The 22002-nt window shown below is 57.3% G+C and overlaps 1 protein-coding gene across 1 annotated transcript in view; it reads right to left on the bottom strand.

The window, feature by feature from the left end:
* LOC101529813 (calmodulin-binding transcription activator 1) overlaps positions 1–22002 on the bottom strand; it is a 439149-nt gene that overhangs the window by 19310 nt on the left and 397837 nt on the right. The window contains exons 9-13 of the mRNA XM_058674694.1: positions 4817–4956; positions 3252–3448; positions 2490–2568; positions 1980–2295; positions 1191–1375 (exon numbers count right to left, since the gene is read on the bottom strand). Of these exons, the coding sequence (XP_058530677.1) occupies positions 1191–1375; positions 1980–2295; positions 2490–2568; positions 3252–3448; positions 4817–4956 (917 nt within the window). The remainder of the gene's footprint in view (positions 1–1190; positions 1376–1979; positions 2296–2489; positions 2569–3251; positions 3449–4816; positions 4957–22002) is intronic.

Here is a 22002-nt window from a genome sequence, read left to right as displayed (position 1 = left end):
CAGTGGTCATTCAAACCCCCAGTCACAGGGCTCCAGCAATCCCAAGGGCTGCTTTCCTGGGTACTCGGCGGCACACAACACGAGCAATACCATCCCCAGCGCTGCACACAGCTCTGGGGGCTCCCCTGGCCTCCCTGCTCCTGGCTACTGCCCAGTTCCTAGTACTGCCCAGTTCGAGGCTGGATGTGTGCTTCTCTAGGAGCCTCTAGTATGGGTTCAAAGAGGGGCCGTCAGAGTTGGGTAGTTTGCACCAGGTTGGATCTAGCCTGTTGGAGTGAATGACATTATACTGGGACATAGCCATGCTCATACTGAAGGCTGATTCTGCACCACCAGGTCGTGTCGAGCAGCTCTGTTGGAGTCTGAACTGTGTTAGTCTCTGGTCTAAGACGGCGCTTGCTCTGCGATGGCTGAGGCCTCCCTAGCGTGCAGCGTCTGTGGATCGGTGGTGCCTTCCCCTGGCCCGAGGGAGTGGGATCGCACTGAGGCACACAGGCTCTGCACTCTGTGCCAGTCGGCATAGGGCTGGCTGGGATGCACTGCCCAGGAGTGGCCCCGCAGCCAGGTGTGCCGGCCAGGACCTGGGCCCTCTTCTGGGCGCCTCCCTCCACTGGCAGCACTTCTGCAGGTATGTGTGTGTCCTGTCAAATTCCCAGTGGGCCGTTTCCCCGCGGATATTTGCTCTGGGTTCTATCACTGGGGAGCAGAAGAGAGGGACTCTGGCATATTTTCGGCTTGCAGAGCCTCAGTGCACCCGCATGTGTCCGTTCTCTTCTAATCCCCAACAAGCTGAGGTCTTGAAAGAAGCCTGGGTTTTCTAGGTCTATCACAAGGGGTTGCTGGTCAGCTTCAAGGCCCTGGGACAGCCGCACACCACCCATGCTCTCGTAATGTGTGTTCTCTCGCTATTCTGAGGGTTCTGGTTTTATGATAAACTGCTCCTTAAAGCAGCAAAAACAGCCAGCAGAATCTCACTGGGTGGCCCTGGCGTGAGTCTGTGGAGGAACCGGTGCCAAGACTGAAGGCTCTGTCGAGACTCTAACTTGGTCAATGGAAGCATAGGTGCCGGGAATGACAGTCTGATGTTACAATGGGTCAGGCTTCTCGCCCCTCACGTGTGGGAGGGCGGGAGGCGATCTTCAGAAACGGACTGCCCTGGGCCTTGGCGGGCTTACCTGGGCAGGGCTCACCTGGAGGTCGTCCATGGGCTGTGGGCACTCTTCACTGTCGGTACTGGCCCGGTAGGAACCCACGTCGGCGCTAACCACCTCTCTGTTAGCCATCATGAGGACGCTCATTGGCTCCCGCGGACGCACCTGCACAGGGGCCGCCTCCTTGCCTATGCTGCCGCCCTTCGGACTGCCTGTCACCTGTACTGTAGACACACCAATGGAAAGACCGTTGGGACTCCACGTTACTACAGGCTGGGTGGCAGAGGTGTGGAGCCCTCAGTGTCTGCAGCAGGAGGGGACCGGCCCAAGCAGTGGCCCCTGGCGTCTCCACTGGGGTTGACTTTGTCGGGGAGAGCCTGCTTGGAACTAGCGCTCTGCTTCCTCGGATTCAGTGCAGGGGGCGGCAATTCATGCTTTTTGGGGACTGGATAATCTTTGTGGCTCTCACTGCTGTAGTAATTAGAGGGTTCAGACCAAGGTCTTCTCAGCTCTGGCAAGCACAGCAGAGAGCAGAGCCAGGACTGGGGACCGAGGCAGGAACCCAAAAGAACCAGCACTTCCCACGCCTGAGTGACGCAAAGCGTGCGGTCGGGGCGCAGGACACCCCCGCCCCTGGCAATGGCTGCTCCCCTTGGCAGGGGTCATACTCAGGCCCTCTGACATGTGGATTTACTACTTTCTGCTGGGTCTTGGGGACAAGGTGTGGAAGAAGCACCAGGTTTTCTTAAACAAAAACCAGGAACAATAAGGTAAATTCTACGAAGCCCATAAATGTGCGTGCAGCCAGGGCACTTCCCGGGTTCTTACCTGGGTTGGTGCTTGCGATCACAGTGACACCTTTGGGTACTTCTGGAGAGGTCATGGCCTCGCTGTGCCACGGGGACATCCAGCTGTCTGAGGTGGGCTCCTCGCTGGGAGCACAGTGGACCCGCGGGTTCTGCCCCAGCTGAGCTTGCTCGTCCCTCTGTAGGTGCTCCAGACACTCGGCTAACTTCACGTGCCCGCGGGACCTGGCGATGCCCAGGGGCAGCCTTCCCAGAGAGTCAGGAATCGAGATGGCCCTCCGGTCCCACTTGTATAACACCACGGCAGCTTCCAGGTGTCCCAGGGCACACGCCCACATCTAGGGTAGAGGAGGCCAGTGAGAGGTGTAAACCAGTCCCCGCTGGCCATCTCCAGGAGGCCAACACTACCCTCCTACACACACCTGTACCTAGCATCCCTGAGCAACAAGCCGCAGTGGCGGATGGTAACCTGCGTGTCCCAGCACCCGTCTGGACACGTACACAGCTCGGATACCCAGGAGTCACCCCTTACCAGAGGTGTGCACGAGAAGTGGTCCACGTTGAGGGGGTCAACTTCCAGTTCCAGGTCAATGCTGTCTGCGTGCTTCGTGCTGCAAGGGACAGCACACCGTCACTCGAGGCTGACGGGGGAGGAGCGCGCCTGGCACCGCACCGTCACTCGAGGCTGACGGGGGAGGAGCGCGCCTGGCACCGCACCGTCACTCGAGGCTGACGGGGGAGGAGCGCGCCTGGCACCGCACCGTCACTCGAGGCTGACGGGGGAGGAGCGTGCCTGGCACCGCACCGTCACTCGAGGCTGACGGGGGAGGAGCGTGCCTGGCTTCTGGGATGGCATGGGCTCTTCAGCTGGCCAGGGGCCAAAGGGACGAGAAAGCCTGACATTGGGGCCGTGTCTTGCTTGGCACGCCCTGGGCAGAGTTCACAAACCTCTTGGGACAGGTCCTCAAGGGAAAACCCCTTAGCTCAAGGCTGGGAAGCCCAGTGGGTGGCCAGCATTCTCTCTCCCACAGAAGCGGGACTGGCAGGCTGGGTATTGATGTGGGCCAGGGTGGCCCTAGTCATCTGTGGGGTTGAGAGCAGCAGGCACCATGTGCTGACATGGGCCAGGGTGGCCCTAGCTGTCTATGGGGCTGAGGGCAGCAGGTGTCATGTCCTGACATGGGCCAGAGTGGCCCTAGCCATCTGCAGCTCCCGTGGAAGCGCTAGACTGGGGGTGGGGGCAGTGTACAGACGCAGGCCAGGGCGACCCTATCCGACCATGGCCCAGCCTTACCGCCACTTGATGAGGGTCTGGATGAGGGTGGCATAGCCCTGGGCAGCAGCGAGGTGCAGGAGGGTCATCCCACGGAAAGTCTTGGAGTGGATCAGGTGTTTGGACTTGGCCCAGCAGGCTCGGCTCATCATCTTCTCACACACGACCACCACACGGCTCTCGAAGCAGCTGCCCAGGGTGCCCGTGCCGGAAGCACACTGCGACGGGAAAGTGTGTGTTAGGGGAGGCCATGAGAAGGGGCGTGAGGCAAGGAGCAGAACTCTGCAGTGTCTGGCCTCCTGGAGGACCAGGCCAAGGGACCTTCCCATAGCTCTGATTACCCCTGCAACTAAGGCAGCCAATACCCAGTAACGAGGTGCCCACCAACCTGTCTCAGGGAGCGCGCCCACTGCAGGGTGCAGGCTGCTGGCTGCTGAGAGCCCGTGAGGCCAGCCACTTTCCTTGGCGCTCCCTGGGTCCTTGGATCACTCCTCTGCCTCAGCTGCAGCTCACACTCCCCCGGCAGTGGCCCTTCCAGCCTAACCTGCAGCCCTAGAGTTCTCCAGAGAGGCCTGGGGGCTCCTCGTGCTCTCAAATGGAGAACGTTCAGTGGGAAAACCAACCACACTTTCAGAGACCAAGAGGCCAGTGAGGGACTCCGGGCCACGCAAGCAGCCAACAGGAACACAGCAGGACGGCACCTGCCACGCACCCTGTACACGCCCTGGTCTCCAGACCATGGGCAAAGAGGATCTTTTTCTTTCATTCTTTCTTCCATCCTTCCTTCCTTTTTTTCCCCCTTTCTTTCTTTCTTTTTCTTTTAGCATTACACAGAAGCAGCCCGATCTGCATGGGCGTCACAAAGGGGTTCAGGGAAGCCAGCTTCCAAGAGCACATTTGGCCACGGGGAAACCGGGCCCACTTACAGCAGTCCCCGACTCAATGAGCTCTGTATTTGTAAGGCTCCTCAGGCAGTGTATCGTTTGAAGGCAAGCCAGCCAGACCCTTAAGCAGTTTGTGCAGAGTTCCCAGGTGATGTTTACAGCCAGGTGGCCTTAGAGGCAATTGGCCAGGGTTCTCAAGGGAATGTCTGAGAAAGCAGGGGCTGTGGGGGGCGTGGGATGGGGTCCCCATGGAACGTACCAGAAAGCCACTGCTAGGGTCAGGGGGCACGCCCTGATGCTGCGCTACCTTCATCAGCTCCATCAAGTTCCTCAGGGACCCACCAAGCTCGTCGGGGTTTAAGTTAAAGGGTTTCGTGATGACCGAATTCCATTACACCACAGGTGCAATAAAACACAAAACATAAGCTTAGGCAGTGTCTAACAGGATCTCGACCCAGGGAGATGAGAGTTCCATCTGGCCCTCAGGCGTCATGTCATCGGATGCCCTCTGCCCACGCTGCCCCCACAGCAGGAACTGTGAGGTCACTCAAAGCCATTCACACACGAGAGAGGCCAAAAGCAACATTCCAGAAGCATGGCTGTGGGAAACTTCTCCCTCAAACTTTCTGTCTACACCCAGGAAGAAAGCCAACAGCGAGTCCTCATGCCCAGCAGCACCTCGGCGAGCCCGGGGAGCTGTACCTGCGCCTGGCTCCCGCCGCTGCCACTGCCACTGCCGCCACCTCCGCTCGCCGGCTTGTGCTGCTGCGACCCCGTCATCTCGGCCATCCGCCTCTCCATCTGCTCCAGCCGCTCCAGGATGGACATCCTGAACTGGTTATCTAGGGCAGAGCAAGAATATCAGTGAGGAACTGTCTGCGTGGGGAGCAGGATGGGGGCTGCTTGGGACTGCCTGGGCAGACAGATTGGGACCACCCCCCACCGAAGCTGCAGCCTCTACAGCAAACACAGAGTCAGGTGGTACAGCAGAGTTCCCACATATTCCTCACCCAGTTTCTCTTAGTACCAATATGCTATGTAGCCATCCACAGTCACAACTAAGAAAACTCAGGCTGGCGGCGTGCAGCTGCCATGAACCAAGCCAGGACTTGGCCAGCACGTACCACCATCTCTGTTACGGTACTTATTCCACCCCAGGACACAGTGCAGGACCCCACAGCATACCCTCCTGCTCAGCCTCCTCCGAGACACGGCCATTTCTCTGTGTTCCCCTTGTTTTTGTGACCCCAGCTGTACGGAGAAAGCCCCTCGGCTTATGTCTATGTGGCATTTCCTCACGGTGCGCCTGGGTTTGGGGTCTCTGCGGAGGGATGTCACAGGTAATGACCCTGCCCCACACCTGTGGCACAGGGCTGGGGCTGGAGGAGGGAGGCGCTCAGGTGAGGCTGCCCCTGGTCATCCAGGTGGGGTGGCTACTGCAGAGCGCAGTCACTCTCCTCTCCTCATTTCTGGAGGCAAGTTGTTAGCGCAGGCCATATTCAGGTGGGGTGGGTTTGCACGGGCTCTCCCGGGAAGACTGGCCTCTTGTAGCTGTTTACTCGCTTGCTCACTCCTCTCAGTGCGCCCCGGGCCACAGCAAAACAGTAGGGTATTTATCTTGCTGTCCTAACAACTCCAGCTGCAGCCGGCTCCTCTGGGCTGGCTTCTCCGTCCCCTGGAGGGCGCTGCATGCCTTCTGCCTTCTTCTCGGAGCACCTCACTTTCCAGCATTACAGGATGCCCCGGGGTTCCGCGTCCGTGTCCTAGAGCAAATGCCTTCTCTAAGGAGCAGAGTCCTGGCTCCTCTCACGGCAATTGACACTCAGACGCCAAGATGTGGGTGCTGGGTGTGCCCCTGTTGCTGGGGACTCAGCACTCTGGCCCCGTCAATGGACAGGGCTGGGAGACAGAAGAGGATACTTTCGTGGAAAATGGGGTTAAAAGACAAGCCTATTTTGCTATAAAAAGCTTTGAAATTCTTGCTTAGCTTTTTTTTCATGTCAACTTTTAGAAAAATCTCTAGCCCGCATGAGTAACAACCCACGTGTACACACACGGCTGGGCTACTTCTGACAGTGAGACAACACTGCAGCTTTCACTCTGGCCTTTGGGGTATTTTTATACACAGACAGAGTGACGACAAAACTAGCTACGTGTTGCGTAAATATAACAGACTGATACACACGATGCTTAAATCTTACTGGTACATGAAATTACACAGAAAGGAAACCTATATACCTAATTTCTGGGTCTCACAAGCACATATAGGGTTATACACGCATAGGGTCTCAAAAACACACAGGTACAGTGGGTTAAGCCACTGCCTGCACAGCGCCATTCCATACTGGAGCACCAATTCAGCAACAGGCTGCTCTGCTTCCTACTCAGATCCTGGCAAACGCACCTTGGAAGGCAGCGGAGGATGGTCCAAGTACTTGGGCCCCTGCTACCCTGCCCCGTGGGGTACCCGGCTCAGCCAGCTCCAGCCATTGCATCCCAATTGCCTTTCAAGTAAGTAAATCTTTGTACACGCATGTATGTACATATACGGGTATACACACATACAAGTATAATGTAAACAGGGCTGGGGTCCATCCAACTACCTCGTCACACCTCAGCTTTCAGCTTCTAACAAGACAAGCCAAAAGCACAGGGCTTCTTCAAAAGCTGGTGGGAAATGGCATGAGGCTTATTCGATACTTGGTACGCTTCTGTTTTCATAACATGTACCTGCACATACTTTTTTAAGATTTATTTTTTAAATTTTTATCGGGAAGTTAGATATACAGAGAGGAGGAAAGACAGAGAGGAAGATCTTCCGTCTGCTGGTTCACTCCCCAAGTGGCCGCAATGGCCAGAACTGAGCTGATCCGAAGCCAGGAGCCAGGAGATTCTTCTGGGTCTCCCATGCGGGTGCAGGGTCCCTATGCTTTGGGCCGTCCTCGACTGCTTTCCGAGGCCACAAGCAGGGAGCTGGATGGGAAGCAGGGCCACCAGGACTAGAATTGGCACCCAGATGGGGTCCCAGCACAGTGGCCTAGTGGTTAAGTCCTCACCTTGCACCCATATGTTCTCTTGAGGATCTCTGGTATCCTCATGACCTCAGCACAGCTCTGAGTGACACAATGACCCAGGAAGCAGGGAGCAACATCTCTGAGCCCGCAACAGGGTCAGGGGAGGGGGTGGGCAGGGAGAAGGTTCCCTCTCTGAACACAAACCCACTGTGAAACTGACAACAGCCCAGGAAGCCAGGACTCCCTCAGTGACTCCTACCACCCTCAGAAACACACACAAAGACCAGCTCCACAGCTCACAGACAAGGGAGCCCGGGGTGTGGGCTGTGGGTGGGGTTACATACTGGAGCCCTCAGGACTTTCCCAAAGTCGCCCCACTTGTAGGTGCCGGGGCACACACACAAAAACATTGGGCCCAGGCTGCCTACTTCCCAGCAAACTGGGAAACCTTCCGAGTCTTGCCAGCGTTGCAAACCCATCAAATGAAGGTCCCATTCCCCACACCTGTCCCTCCACAGGGTTTTTCTAAAGCAGGAGCTTGCTCCTGCACCCCCACACAGTGAGTGCTGTTGGGAGGGGCCTCCATCTCCCTGTCTGAGCTTCTGACATCCAGCGGCCTCTCCCATCCAACGGCCCCAGGTGGCCGGGACAGCAACAGCGGCTTCATCACCTGCTCCCAGCGGTCAGCAAGAATGCAGCTGACCTGGGAAGCAGGTGAGAAAGCTGATCTGGCCAGCCACCACCACCACCTCTCAGGTCAGGTAAGGAAATGGTGTAACCACGGGTGCTGGTGTCAGACCCTGCAGCAACATCTCCCGCAGTCACAGCCCGGAATGCTGTGGCTGTGCCACTCTCCCTCTGCCACTGAGTGGAAACGTGGCCCCTCACTTGGAGCTCTTCTAGCTGTTCCCAAGGTACGTGGGATGCAAGCGGCTGGTGACACACACACTGTGGCCACACCACCACCGCCAGTGACTGAAGCACTCAACAAGTCGAGCTAAGAATGACCTCTGAACTGGGAATTTTTACAGACTGGACAAAAGAGGATTGTCCAGAAGGGGCTTGGCAGGTGCACCTGCACCGGAATGCCCGGGATCAGAACGGACAGCCCCTGTGGTGGTAACAGCCTCAGCAGAGCCACCTCAGGTCTTGCTGCCAGGGCAGAGGGGAAGGTTCGGCCTTGGCAGGTGAATGAATGAAGAGGCAGTCATCAAATACCATCTGCTATTTTAAAACGCGTTATTTGTGGCTCAAGTGCACATGTGCCCTCCTGTTGCTATTTGGACCGGGAATGAGAGGCTGTTGTGTCTTGTTCCATTTCCAGCCCTTGGCCGCGCTGGCAGGAGGAGCTGATGGGGCACCCGCAGGCCGATTGGGGACTATTTCTGTGGAGGCCTGGGGCTGCTGCCCACCGGAGCCTCCTGCATTCCTTGGGAAGCTTGCAAAGACGCGGTTCCCTCCCAGAACCCATGGGGCAGAAAGGGCGTAGCAGATGCCCTCCCGGGCAAGGCCGTGTAAGATATCCAAGAGCCGACAAGGAGGGAAGGGCAGATGGAGATGAGGCACAAGCTGTACCACCCGATTTTCCAAAGCAATGGCTAAATTTAGCCTCAGGGAAAACGGACACACTCCACTTTTCAAAAACTCACCAGCCCAGGTACTGGTCACTAGGAACAGCCTGAGTGGAGTGGGGAGGGCCTTGGGGGCCCTTCTTCATGTACGGTGATTCTGTTTTCGTGTTTTTGTCCTCTTGGTCTTCATTTCCTGTGACTCACAAATGCAGAAACCCCCCCTGGATGCTACTAAGACTTGATACACTCCAGACAAAATGTGTCCAGGGCACTGGGATGTTCACCATCAATCCCCACCTGAAACCTCTCAGCCTGAGAGCTAAACAGGCCGGAGGTGGGACACTCCAGCCTCTCGTGTCGGGGGTGCCAGGGGTGCAGGATGAAGCAAGGCAATGCCCCTCAGATCACGCAGGAGTGGACTGTGCTGGAGCCCTGCAGGGAAAAGCAGGGAGATGGCAGCTAACAGACAGCGCAGAGGGCTCTGCAGCGACCACCTCCCCAAGCAGCCGTCAGGTGGACACAGCCTCCGCAGCTTTGGTGTGTGGAGCAAGCAAGCACCTCTATCAACACAGAGTGAGGCATCCTGGGACAGCGCCAGCAAGATGGGTGCCAAGGGCCAGGACCGGCATATCACAGGTAGGATGGTGCGTCTCTAGAAGAGATGGAAGCTATGAGAAGACCTGGAGAGGAATGCCCAGCATGTGGCAAGATGTGAGGGTGGAGTCCAAGCGACTGTGTCAAGGGGAAATGGGAAAACCCCAAAGACCGAGCAATGGGCAGGCAGGGTGAGCTTGGTCACCAAGCCCCAGCAGGCTGTTGGCGTGGTGCCCAGCCTTTCCCAACGTGTCAGCTACGATGCTGCCAGGGCAGCCAAGGCCAGATCAGCCTGTGTTCACACATAGAGAGGAGACACCCACTCCCGGCCCCCACGATGTCTCCGGGGACACATTTCGAACAAGCTCTGGAGGCTGCATCATCCCCGGGGACTGCCCCAAGCCCAGGAAGCACTAGCCTCCAGTCTCCTTTGAAACTTCGGGAACAGATGCACAGCCAAGGCCAAAGTCAGGGGTCTTCTCAAAGTGGGTGCCAAGTCCCTGATGGGGGCTTCTCTCAGGCTCCACTCAGAGTCCAGGCTTGAGGCAGCACTCACATAACAGCACAGAAGGTCAACAGGTGACTCGGACCTCAGCAGGGGCTGTCCCTGGGACTCACCTGCCTACAAATGCAGAGTACATGCAAACCCTCCTCACGCGCCCCTTTCTGACTGTCTTCCCGGCCCAGTCCGGTCCCTCCAACTTTTTATTTCCTTTTGTATTCTCACCAGCCACCTTGGACTCTGTTAGACATGGCTGACCAGTGAACAATCAGATTAGGTTTAAAAAAATCAAGTCACAAAAGATTAAGACCAAGATCATGCCGAGGAAAGCACCTGTGAAACCCTCTCACGTGGCTGGTTCAAGGTCAGAGCCAAATCCAGCAGGACTCAGTAGGCGACAAGCAGAGACGTGGACAGTCGACTCCCAGCTCAACCCTGGGCGTCAGCTGCTCGACAGCACGACTGCTGCTGCTCCTGAGCACTGAAGGTCCCAAGAAGGCAGCGCCAGCAAGCATGCCGCAGAGCCACAGCCAGTGGGCTGCAGGACGGTGGGTGGCTGGCCAGCACCCAGGGGCAGGGAAGCAGCAGCTCAGAAGGGGCGCCCAGGGACTGCTCAGGGACTGTGAGGCCAAGCCACCACCAACTGCATCTTACAGAGATCGGCACCCTCCAATCCCATCTTTGTAAATCTTGACGTCAATGAGTTGAATGCTTTACACTCCTTAAAGGAAAAGCTTTCTGATTGTAGCCAACTTTAAGCAATCACCCCTTCTCGCAGGTAGTGGCACTTCACCTTTCTGCGGTGCAGTAAGTGTTCCCCCGCCCCGCCCCACCACGTTTGTAGGTAAATGTATGTGGAGTTTGGCAAAAAGGCAGGGTCTAGAACAATCATTCTCGATGGAAAGCGCAACTCCTTAGATCTCTTCAACAGTGGGTAGGATATTCAAGTGGCCTGTCGGCTCCCGTGCTACCTGACCTCTCCAGTATGAGCCAGCTGAACCACTGTCCATGCTGGTGGAGCACAACCCGGATCAAAACACCCGGAGATCAGCGACATCAAAGAGAAACCCGATCCCCCTCATTAGAGAAGAAACTTCACGCTGGTACTTAGCCTTTTGTCACAGGCGTTTGGATAATCAGAGTAAAAGCTGTGACTTCTCTCCCCATAAAGACTCTGAATATGAATAAAATCTTTGGGTTCAGTTTCTGAGGGCTGTGGTTTGCGGGTGGCTTACCGGGGCCTCGGGGACTACCAAAGCCCTCACTGAACCCCATGTGGCCCAGCACGCTCTGCACAAGATGGGGAGAACCAGAGGCTGTGCTGAGCAAAGCAGGAGGCCCCACCACGGGGCACATGCAAGCCTGCATGATGGCGACTCTCCCCGGCATGCCAGCTGCTGACCAAGTGACCAAGGGAGGGGCCGTGCCTCCAAACTGCCTGTAGACCTTCCCGGGGCGGAGGGGGCGCGCTCATGTGTCCAGCCTTCACATACCCAGCAGGGGGTCTGGGAACTGCAGGGACTTTCAACCCGCACACAGACACAGGGACACACAGATGAAGAGTCTCCGGGGTGGGTCTAGGGCCCCTGAGCCCACCACGGGCCCTAAGAGTCCCACAGATTAACAGCACCTGCACCCCACGACTGGCACAGACATCCCTCTCCACTCGGCAAGGGTCAGCCAGTGACACTGTGAGCTCGGGCCCACACCTGCCCGCCATCCCACGGCTCAACCCTTCAAGAATCCAAGACCCATCTCCCTCACTTTTTTTTTTTAATTTTTCCTTTTGGGGAAAAAAAGATTGCAATTTTAATAGATAGCAAGAATATTAGGAGTGTGTTACTAAAGACACTTGGCTTATTGTCTGAAAAATGAGAGAACTAGGCTTTTTATCACCACAGAACCGTTTTGTCTCCTAACTTGTAGACAAACAATTTTCACCACAGAGCAGTCGACTAGCTGAAACCATCTTGTGTGTACCCCGGATTCAAGCAACACTGCCCAGTAAGTGCAAGACACACTATTTATGTGTTGTTACGTGTTATATGTTGATACGAGTCGACTAAGTAACTCCAGGTTTTACAACAAGTATGTGACATATGGATGCAAATATGTGAATCATTTGTCTTCTTCAAATGCAGCATTAGCAATCACGTGTTCAGAAATGTCTTTGTCAGGCCATCAGTTCATGCCGGCTTATCAGGGACACAGGCTTTGACAGACTCACTTACAAGCTTTTAGATCAGCCAGTGAAAGGCCAGGGACTTGCTGTTTCACTGCTTGATAGAACATCTCTCTCTCTCTCTCTCTCTCTCTCTCTCACACACACACACACACACACACACACACACACACTGGGGCACTGATTTTGCCTAGAATGGAAGGAATGGGAACAACAGACAAGGGTACTGAAGTAAACCCTTCTTTGAAGACTGCAGAGCACAGGGTGTGACACCAGGGGCCCAGGTTCCACTTGCTGAGAATGGTCCAGCAGCCAATCAGTGCCCCAGGTTCCACTTGCTGAGAATGGTCCAGCAGCCAATCAGTGCCCATTGAAAGATGCACAAAACCACATTGGGTTCCAGGGTCTCTGAGGACAGAACGGGACAGTGGGGACAGAAGTAAGACGGCTGTGGTTTCTGCATGTGTGTCGCTCCTGTTGGGAACAGGGCAATCACACACGGCTCCTAGGTGGCCCACCTGCCTGGCAGCCCCTCTTCCTGCCCTGGCCATGACATTCTCCTCTGAAAAGTGCAATGCACTGAAGGTTGGGGTGTTCCCCCATTCCCAAAACCCCCAAATCCGAACTCTCCACCCGATGGGGACAGGAGGCAACAAAGGACAGAGGATGGAGCCCGCGTGAGGAGACGGACCTCCCCAGAGAAGCCGACTGGCTGGCTGGAGGCAGCGCAGCAGAGGGCCCACCCAGAGCTTGGCCTCGTAGCACCCTGATCCCCAGGTGTGCCTCAGGGTCCATGTTCTGACCACCCAGACCATGGCAGGGAGCTGCTCTGCCTGCAGAGAGGCACCTGCCAACACAACACCACGACAGACACACCTCAAAGGCCAGATCCACCACACAGTACCACCAGTGGACAGCTTTGAAATGACGCAGTCCAGCAACCTGCACCTGCTTAGTCAGTGCGGCCTTACAGAAAGAGCATCTCACACACACATACACTCACATACAGAAAGCAAACGTCCCAAATCTGTATGTCACACTCAGACTTCACAACCAAGGACAGGTAGCCACTGAGCCTACCTATAGATCAGACAAACCAAGAAGAGTCGGCTGTTCTGAAATGCTTGTTGAGTTGGCGGCAGGGCCAACGGAGAATCCAGCGTGCAGCTCAGGGCAGTCTGGGTGGCAAAGCAGGCACGGCCTCTGCATCTCTCAGCCAGCCAGTCCCAGCAGGTGGCAGGCCAGGCTACGTCACACAGGCAGCACGGGGTCTAAGGTGGTCAGGGTCCACTCAGGACCACTTAAGGAAAACTCATGTCCACTGGGGGCTTGTGTGGCATCCGTGTCCACGGTACAAATTGGGGCCAGCCTCTACAAAGCCCACTCTTGCCCCCAGCTTCTCCCTGTGCCCAGCACCAGAGGCACCGTGGCCCAGACGCCATGTCAGCAGATGATGCCCACGGAGCTATAACTCCCAGATCATGTCAGACAGCACACGGGGAGCCCCGGTCTAGGGGGCTGCCTCTGCCCCAACCTCCCACCACCAGGTCTGCTAACCTAATCTTGGAGAACAGGCCCAGAGAATACACAGGTGGGTGGCGGGCACTGTGGCGCATGGGTAAGGCTGCCGCTTGCAACACTGGCCCCAACTGGTGTTCCGGGCACTCGACTTCCAATCCAGCTCCCTGTCAACTGCACCCGAGCTGCCAGTGGGTGGCGGCACCAGGCCTCCCTCCTTGTCACTCGGCCTTACAAAAATCAGCATAAAGTGGGAGAGAACACAGAGGCAGAATTTAATATGGAGTGTGGGACAAGGGTAAGTTTGCCAGCTTGATTGCAACAGAGGGTTCCTGTCCAGTTTTGGGGGTGTGGAGGAGGCTGGGCAAAGAGAGGGATCACATTTGGAGGGTGATGAAGGGCAGGCAGAAGGGCAGCGAACATGCAGGGGGGCTAACTGGTTCACCTTAGTAGATGACAAATGTTAGCTGCACATTAAGTCAGTTCTCATTCACGCCACGTACGTCACCCTCCACGTCACAAAAACATCACATAGGTTCAGGGTTACATTTCAGCACCTTTAAACACGCAGCCTGGCCAAACTCCTTCCAAACTTCACTTTCTTCAAATTCATATTTTAGTAGTAGTCACAATATTCCTTTTTAAAAAATAATTTATTTAAATTATCTTTAAATTTACTTATATTTAAATATTTGGGCCATCCTTGACTGCTTTCCCAGGCCACAAGCAGGGAGCTGGAAGGGAAGTGCAGCAGCTGGGACATGAACCAGCATCCATGTGGGGTCCTGGTCCATGCAAGGTGAGGGCTTTTGCCACTAGGCTACTGCAGTAGGCCCAGTAGTCACAATATTTTTAACCATCCTTATATAACAGGTGCTTGAAAATGTCTTCTCTGGCCTCCCACATCCCAGGTGGAATGTCATGCTCAAGACACAGGTACCTGGGCACTTCCAAGTTAGAAACGTCAGGGAGTTCACAAAAGGAACAAAATACCAAACCCATCACATGGACACTCTGCTCCTGACCCCACGACCAGGGCCATTTGTGTTTTTAAATCCCTGCTGTCCAGTGGAACTGGGAAGGAGCTAGTTGCTGAAGATAAGGGCATCTCCGAGTCATCCCACCCTGTGTCACCCCAAAGGCAGACGCATGGGCAGGCAGGGCCAGAGGGGCGCCTCATGCAGGGACCCTGGCCACAGGCAGCCCCTGCCTGGCCCACAAGCACCTCCGACATGTTCAATGAGACACACACTCCCATGTGATCTTGAACTTCTCCGTCATTACCCTTCACTGGGGACCGTAAGACCTTAACGTGGAGCAAAAGCAAACTCCTGGCCTGCCTGGTTCAGGCAGCACGAGCCCGCTCTGCCCATTTTCAGCTGCCAACAGCCTGGCTGGTGGCGTCTGGCCTGCCCTGGGGGGGGGGGGGGGGCTGTGTCCCAGCTCCGTGGTGATTTTTTTTTATCTTGCCTCCAACTGGGCAATCTGCATCTCAATGAGTCACTTTCTTGACGGAGGTGAGTTGTTCACAAATAAACTCTGTCACGTGTGGATGCCAAGGGCTTTGTGGCAAAGGTACACCTCACCGGAGGAACTCCCACGCAGCAAGCCAGACCCCTAGCTGCAGCGGCCGGCTAGCCAGGGCGGCCAGCTGGGCACCCTCTTTTGAAGATGGTTAATGGAGCACAGACATTTGATTGCTTGAAACCAGAGACAGCCAGGCCCTTGGGCCGTGAGCCAATACAGCAAACATGCAGGTCACGGTCACGAGAAGGGAGAGAAGGGACAAGGGACGGGAAAAGCACTGGGAAGCACCAGCTGAGCGGGACAGGACAGCACTGTGCAGCACCTGGTGATACCCAACGCGGTCTTACAGAGACGCATCTGCTTTTCTTCAACATCCACAAAGGCAGACTGCATGTACACAGTGTTACGAATTCAAAGATTCTCCAGAATGATCAAACTACCAGAAAGACGATAACAGTTCCCAGAGGAAATGGAGGTTTGCCCCTCCCCCATTCCCGCTTCCTGGCTACTAAGGAAATCTCGGTGACACCTGTTACCATGTGCACACAACACTGCCAAGCTCAGCCCCAAACACGGGCTCCAGCAAAGCCGGGGACAGGCACAGGGCTGAGGACAACACCTCCAACCTCTGTGGACTCTGGCGGGCAACCCCACCCTGCCAGGTGGATTAGCAAAAACGCCACCAACCAGAAGGCTTCAGGAAAGTGTTCCACAGGCCCGCCGTGAGTTGAATACCCTTGGGAAGCATGGATCCCACAGGTAAACGCCATGTCCTAGAACATTCCACCCCACCACTCCCTAAATGGAACACCAAGAGAACAGAGCTTCCTCACTACGGGGCCGGGCCGTGGCTGACCCCGCAGTAACAGCATTTTCCCGTAAAGGCAGCAGGGAAAGCGCGGCCCCAGCGCTTGCATTGCAGCTCCGTCTCGGGTTTCTCCGAATCACTCAGATTCCGTGGGAACTCTTCACAGTTGCTCTAAGCAAAGAACTGCACTCCTTTCTGTAGCAGACCCAAGCACTTCACCATCTAAAACAACAACTTGGGAGCGTTGAGTGAAGAAGTCGGGACTGGCCTCCTAAGGGGACACCGGTGCTGTTACAGGAAAGCCCTTCACTTTCCTGCTCAGACGCCTGAGGTGGGCACGGAGTTCACAGGGGCCAGGCACACAGCAGCAAAGGGGCTTAGTGAGGCAACCGGTTGGAAAGGTGGTGTGTAAAAACGCTGATAATTCAGCAACGTGATCTGATAGCTCATTGCCAGAGAACCTGGTGTGTCTGCGGGGGGGGGGGGGGGAGGTAGTCTGTTCTCCATGGACTTGCAAAGTCGCAATGTTCAGGAGGCGGTGGTGGTGCGGTGCGCTCCACCTACTTAAAAAGTCGCAAACACCTGAGCGCCCTCAGCGCCACCTGCAGCGCAGGGCGCAGTCAGGGCCTCCGACACCCACGGGCAGTGGCCAGTGCAGCCAACAGGTGCGCGCGGAAGCAGCGACCTGGTAGAAAGCGCCTCTCCCGTCGTCCCGTCGCTGCAGGTGTGCAGGCCCGCGGAAGTTCTCCAAACCTTTGCTCCCAACTTTCCCGACCCCATTCTGCGCGCCCGCGCCCGAAGGGAAGGCGAGCCACAGCCGCACGCGAGGGGCTGGCTTTGATCCCTAAAGCCTGTGGCAGCGGGAGCAGGTCCCACGCCTCCCCGCAAGTCCCCGAAGTGGCCGCCCCAATTCTTGGCCCCCGGACCCCGCCTGCGCGCCCCTAGGGATGCGCGTGCCTCATACCTGCTCCACCCACACCAGACGCGCTTCCCGCCCGCGCGCGCGCGCGCGCACCAAGACACGCCCCACCCACCCGCCGACACGCGTGTTCGGCCTCGCCCAGCGCCCCACGCATGCCCCTCCGGCAAACGCATACCCCCATGTATCCCGGGCCCATTGTGTACCCGGCCAGCGAGACACTCGCCTCCCACGTGCCCACGGACACGCGTGTCTCACACCGACTCTTCCACGCAAGCCCTCCCGCACACTCAGGCCCCTCCCCATTCGCGCTATACACGCTCCGCTCCAAGCAGCGCCGCACAGGCAGTCGCCCCCGCCACCTTCCCGCGCCACCTTGCTACCCACTGGCGCCACAAACACGCGCGCCCCGCACCCCCGCCCCACAAGCACGCGTGCTCCCCCATGCCCCCGCCCGGCGCGCCCCCGCCGGCCGCCGCCCTCGCCCCGCACGCGCCGGACCGTCTCGCCTCCCGACCGCCTGCACACTCACTGGGACTCGCCGAGCACGGCCGCCGCTCGTCCCGAGTCGCCTCGCTCCCGTTCCTCCGCCCCGCCCGGCCCCGAGCCCGCTCAGCTCCGCGCCGCAGCTGGAACGCACTCGCGGGGCTCCGGGTACCGTTGTCTCCCCGCCACAGCCCGAGGGCGCCGCCCGGGCCAATGGCGGGGCGCGGCGGTGAGCTCACCGGCCGCCGCCCCGCCCGCCCCGCCGTGCGGCCCAATCGGAAAGACGGACGTCTCCGGAGCCGGGCAGAGGCAGGTGTGGGGCGCGGAGCCGCTCGGCGCGCGGACTGCGCCGGAACTGCGCCCCAGCCGCTCGGCGCGGCGCGGTGCTGGACGGCGGCGACTGGGCACGGAGGGTGCGGGCCGAGGGCGACCCCGGCGCGCGTCGCGGCGGGTCACGGCCCCTCGCGACGCTGCTGCCTCGGCCCTGCCAGCCCGCGCGCCTGGATAAAAGGAAGGGCCGCGGGGGGAGATGAGGAGGTGGCCACGGTGCGCTCGAGGGCACGGCGGCTCCGAGACCGACGGCCGCACCCGCTGCCCGGGGCCAGCGCCTCCGGTGCCCTGGCCGAGGGAGGGGCGCTGCAGCCGCGCGTTCCCTCCTCGCCTGGCCTTCGCTCGCGACTGCTGGCCCCGCGGCGCCGTCGGGTGCGCCCAGGGGCCCCTGGCGTGCCCTGCGGCGGCGGCGTCTGCAATGCAGCCGCGGGAGAGGCTGGCGCTGCGCAACGAGGGGGCGGGGGAGCTCGGCTGGCAGGCTGGGCGGGCGGGCAGGCAGGCAGGGAGGGAGGGACGCGGGCGCCAGGGCTGGAGGAGCCGCGCAAGCGCCCGGATGCCTAGCCGGACAGCCCGGGGCGTTGGCCAGGGTAGGGCGGAGATGAGCATCGCAGAGCCTCCAGTTGCACCCTCTTCGGTGGTGCTACAGTCCCCTGGGCAGTCCCACTCGGGTCTGATCTCTGGGTGAGCTCAGCACCCTTAGGCAGCTTCCCGGGGCTTGTGACGTGCGCAGTCCAGTCCCTTTCTTTCCCTCTAACATCTATCCCGTTACTATTCAGTCGCCACCCAACTGGTGCCTGCGCTCCCCATCCCCCGCATACGTACACAATGAGGGCGTCCTTTTGCTGCTTCCTGTGGTCCGTCATTAGACACCTGCCATCTGGGACAGAAAGCCTCAGAGACAGAAGCAATCTCTGGTGACCCTCCCCAAGCACACATAAACAAACATCCTGTTCTGCACAGCCCCTGAGCTGGTGGAACTAAGCCCCAGCAGGCGTGGTCAGAGGTCAAGAGATCGCCACGCTGGGGAGGCTGTGTCCCCTCCTGCGCCTGCACCTGTCAGCCCAGGAGGCCAGCCGGCTCTGTGCGGTTCCCTGGAGGTTGGGTGGACCTGTGCCAAGGGCTGCACTGGCACATTCAGGGCACTGGGTGTTTAGTCCTGCTGACCCTTGCCTACGCAACCTCCTCCCCGCCGCAGTCACCCCACATACTATCGCCCTGCAGGCACTCTGCCCATGAGGGCCTCACTCTCAGTCCAGCACCCACTTTGTGGGCGTGTCTGTCACTGCCACAGAATTGGATCTGCTGGTGTCAAGCCACTTGCTAGGCGAGGCTGTGAAAGGTAGTGTGTGTGGACACCTTGGCTGCGGAGACCATCTACCCAGGTGCAAAGCAGATTTTGCCTCTGGCTAGGTGGGTGCTGGCCATTCACAGAGGGGCGAGAAATGGAAGGATGAATGAATGGGAAGTGGGTGCCTGCATGCCTCTGTGCCCTGCACCTCACCTTCAGTAAGAGCCACTGTGGCTGACTTTGCTAAGCCAGGGTTGGGGAGGTGCTGAGAGGAGCCAGGAGCAAGGGTGGTTTCGGGTTGCTGGGGACCTTCCATTCCGACCCAGGCACTGGATTTAAATCATGAGTGCCCACGGTATCGCATCCTTAGGGAGTGTAAACCTGTTCCCTTGCGTATCATACACGAAGGGGAGACAAGGGTTTAGAATGCAAGTCCTCACCTTGAGAACAGGAGCAAGCTACACCAGCACCTTGCAGGTGTGAGCTGGGCAGCTAATAGCTGCTTGAATTTCCCCAAGTGAATTGTGAACACCAGAGTCCCAGGGGCAACAGCTAACTGCATCCTCCCAGTCCTGGGGAACTCCTGATCGACTCCACCATAAAGGGAAGGGATCTTCCATCTTTCTCCTCTCTCAGGTGGAGAAGGGCTTTTATTTGTAAACAAAATAAACCAAGAGGCAGGGTCCAGTTCCAGCAGGGTCCTCAGGGGGAGCCCCTGGCCCTCACCCTTCCTCCAGCTGCTCCGGACTGTGAGCACACTGGAGCCAGCTGCCAATGTACAGTATTCCTCTCAGACAGCCCGAGGTGACACTTATGCTCCTCTCTGGAAAGCTCTGCCCATCTCTGAGACCCCATGGAACTCCAGAAGTGTCGTGCCCCTGGGCCAGAGCATGGAAAGCCAGACAGGGCAGGGTGGGGCGAGCCAAGCACTCCTGGAGTGATCTCATAGCTCCCAGGGCATGCTGGAACCCGGTGCCCACAGGTGGCTGTTCCCTTGGGGCATTGCCTCTTTCATCCAAGGTTGAAAATGAAAGGGCAAGACAGGACACTCGGCTGGCTTTCAGGAGGCGAGGCGTTGAGTGTCCCTGGGTCTCTTTTTTAAATAGAGAAAAAGAAAGAGCCGACTGTTGTGAGCCCCACCTGGCAGCTGTTGGACCAAGTGTATTTCTGTCCCCTGGAGCATCTGGCCTGTCATTCCCCTAGGCCTGATCCCTGCTGAGGGTCTCCAGAGGCACCCAGGGGGTGGGGCATGCTGGGGATGGGAGGGGGTGCACGCGGGGGCAGGGCATGCTGGGGATGGGAGGGGGTGCACGCGGGGGCAGGGCATGCTGGGGATGGGAGGGGGTGCATGCCGGGGCAGGGCATGCTGGGGGTGGGGGTGTGACTGTGGGGAGGAGGTTGAGAGGTGCTACAGTTGCTACAGTTAATCAGAGCCTGTAATGGGTCTGCCCTTAGGCCAGGTGCTCATAGACTAGGGGATAAGCCCAAGGCTTGGGGAGCCAGTGAGGGAGTGCCCAAAGCCACACACCCCATAAGCAGCACAGCTGGACTACAAGTTGCAAGCCTGCAGTCATTCTGTGCCCACTGCAAACACTAAAACCATCACGCCAGCATTTAAGCAGCGTTCAAGGGGAGAATCTGGAAATGTCTGCAAAGGATTTTCTTACAAAGAGTATTCATGGTGTAAGATGCCAACTATGGAGTGTTCACAAGTAACAGGCCTGTGGTACCCCACCTGTTAATCCTGGGGCATTTTTCACTCCCCTGAATCCTGTGAAGTGAGATGGGGCCGTGGAGATTGTCTTCAGCCAGTGAATTGGGGGCAAAAGACACAAGCATCAATATAGACAGTAACCTGCCACCATATCCTTATCCCCAGAGCTGGCCATCATGGAAGCCGCTGCCAGCCTAGGTCCTTGAGTGGGCATGGGACAGGCATCCTTCCATAGGTGTGGGACCTGCAGCGTGAGTGACAGAGCAACCACATGCGTGAAAGGGGCAGTCTCTCCTGTCTGCCGGTCTTCACTTCCCATTAGAGAAAGAGTAACCTAATAGGACTCAAACCAAGCGGCCATGTGAAAAGAGCAGGAGATGAGCACACAGTGGAGGGTTTACATCTAAAAAGTGCAGCAGGTGCTAAAACCAGGGGTAGGCGTCAAGGCCACTCAACAGAGAAAGAGAGGTCTCTTCAGCAGGGAGGGCTGGGAGCCCGGGACAAAGAATGAACTCAGATTCCCACCACCTCGCACCAGTTGTAAAACGGAACTCACGGGAGAGCAGAAGTCTAAACAGAGGAACACAAACACAAAACACAGCCAAAGACCCAGGGGCCCTGGGCAATGCTTGCTTAACTCTGACACCAAAAGCTCCAGCAACCCAAGGACAAAAATAGGTAAATTGAAGCTTATGAAAATGAAAAGCTTATCCATGTCAAAGACCACCACCAAGAAGTGAAAAGAAAAAAGGCAATTCACAGAAAGGGAGAAAAATTTGGCAAATCACTTATCTGGACAGGGACTTGTATTTGGAATAGAAAAAAAAATACTTATCATAGCTCCAAAGTTAAAAAGTAAATAACCCAGTTTTTAAAATGGGCAAAAGACGAGGACAGATTCTGCTCCAAAGAAGGTGCACAGATGGCCAGCGGGGACAGGAAAAGCTGCCTGCCATCTGAGGACGTCCACGTCACTCAGAGGAAACGCACCATGAGATGCCACGCCACGCCCACTAAGAGATGGACCGAACAAGGGCTGGCAAGGGTGTGAAGTGAGAGCCTTCGTCCGTGGCTGTGGCAAGCACTGTGGTGCAGCCACCTTGGAAAACAGCCTGCCAGCTCCTCAGGAGACGAAGAGTTACGACATGACCCAGCAACTCCTTTCCCAGCTCCGTACCCCAGAACAGACGGCCAGACACAGAGGGGCATGCATTTGGCCACAAAAAGTATCGAAGGACAGATGGACGCTTTAACCCGGATGAGCCCTGGAAGGGGCTGGGTGGGTGAGACAGCTGGACTGCACAGCGCGTGATTCCTTTATAAAGGTCTGGACTGGTCAAGTGTGTAGAGACGGGAAGTAGCCTCGGGAGGGAGGGGTGCATCATGTGGGTACAGGGGTTTCTTGGGCAGGGGGACAGGATAAAAATGGTCACTA

Source organism: Ochotona princeps, chromosome 2 (genome assembly GCF_030435755.1).
Source record: "Ochotona princeps isolate mOchPri1 chromosome 2, mOchPri1.hap1, whole genome shotgun sequence".
In the NCBI taxonomy this organism is placed as follows: domain Eukaryota; kingdom Metazoa; phylum Chordata; class Mammalia; order Lagomorpha; family Ochotonidae; genus Ochotona; species Ochotona princeps.
This window is presented reverse-complemented; position numbering and strand designations above follow the sequence as displayed.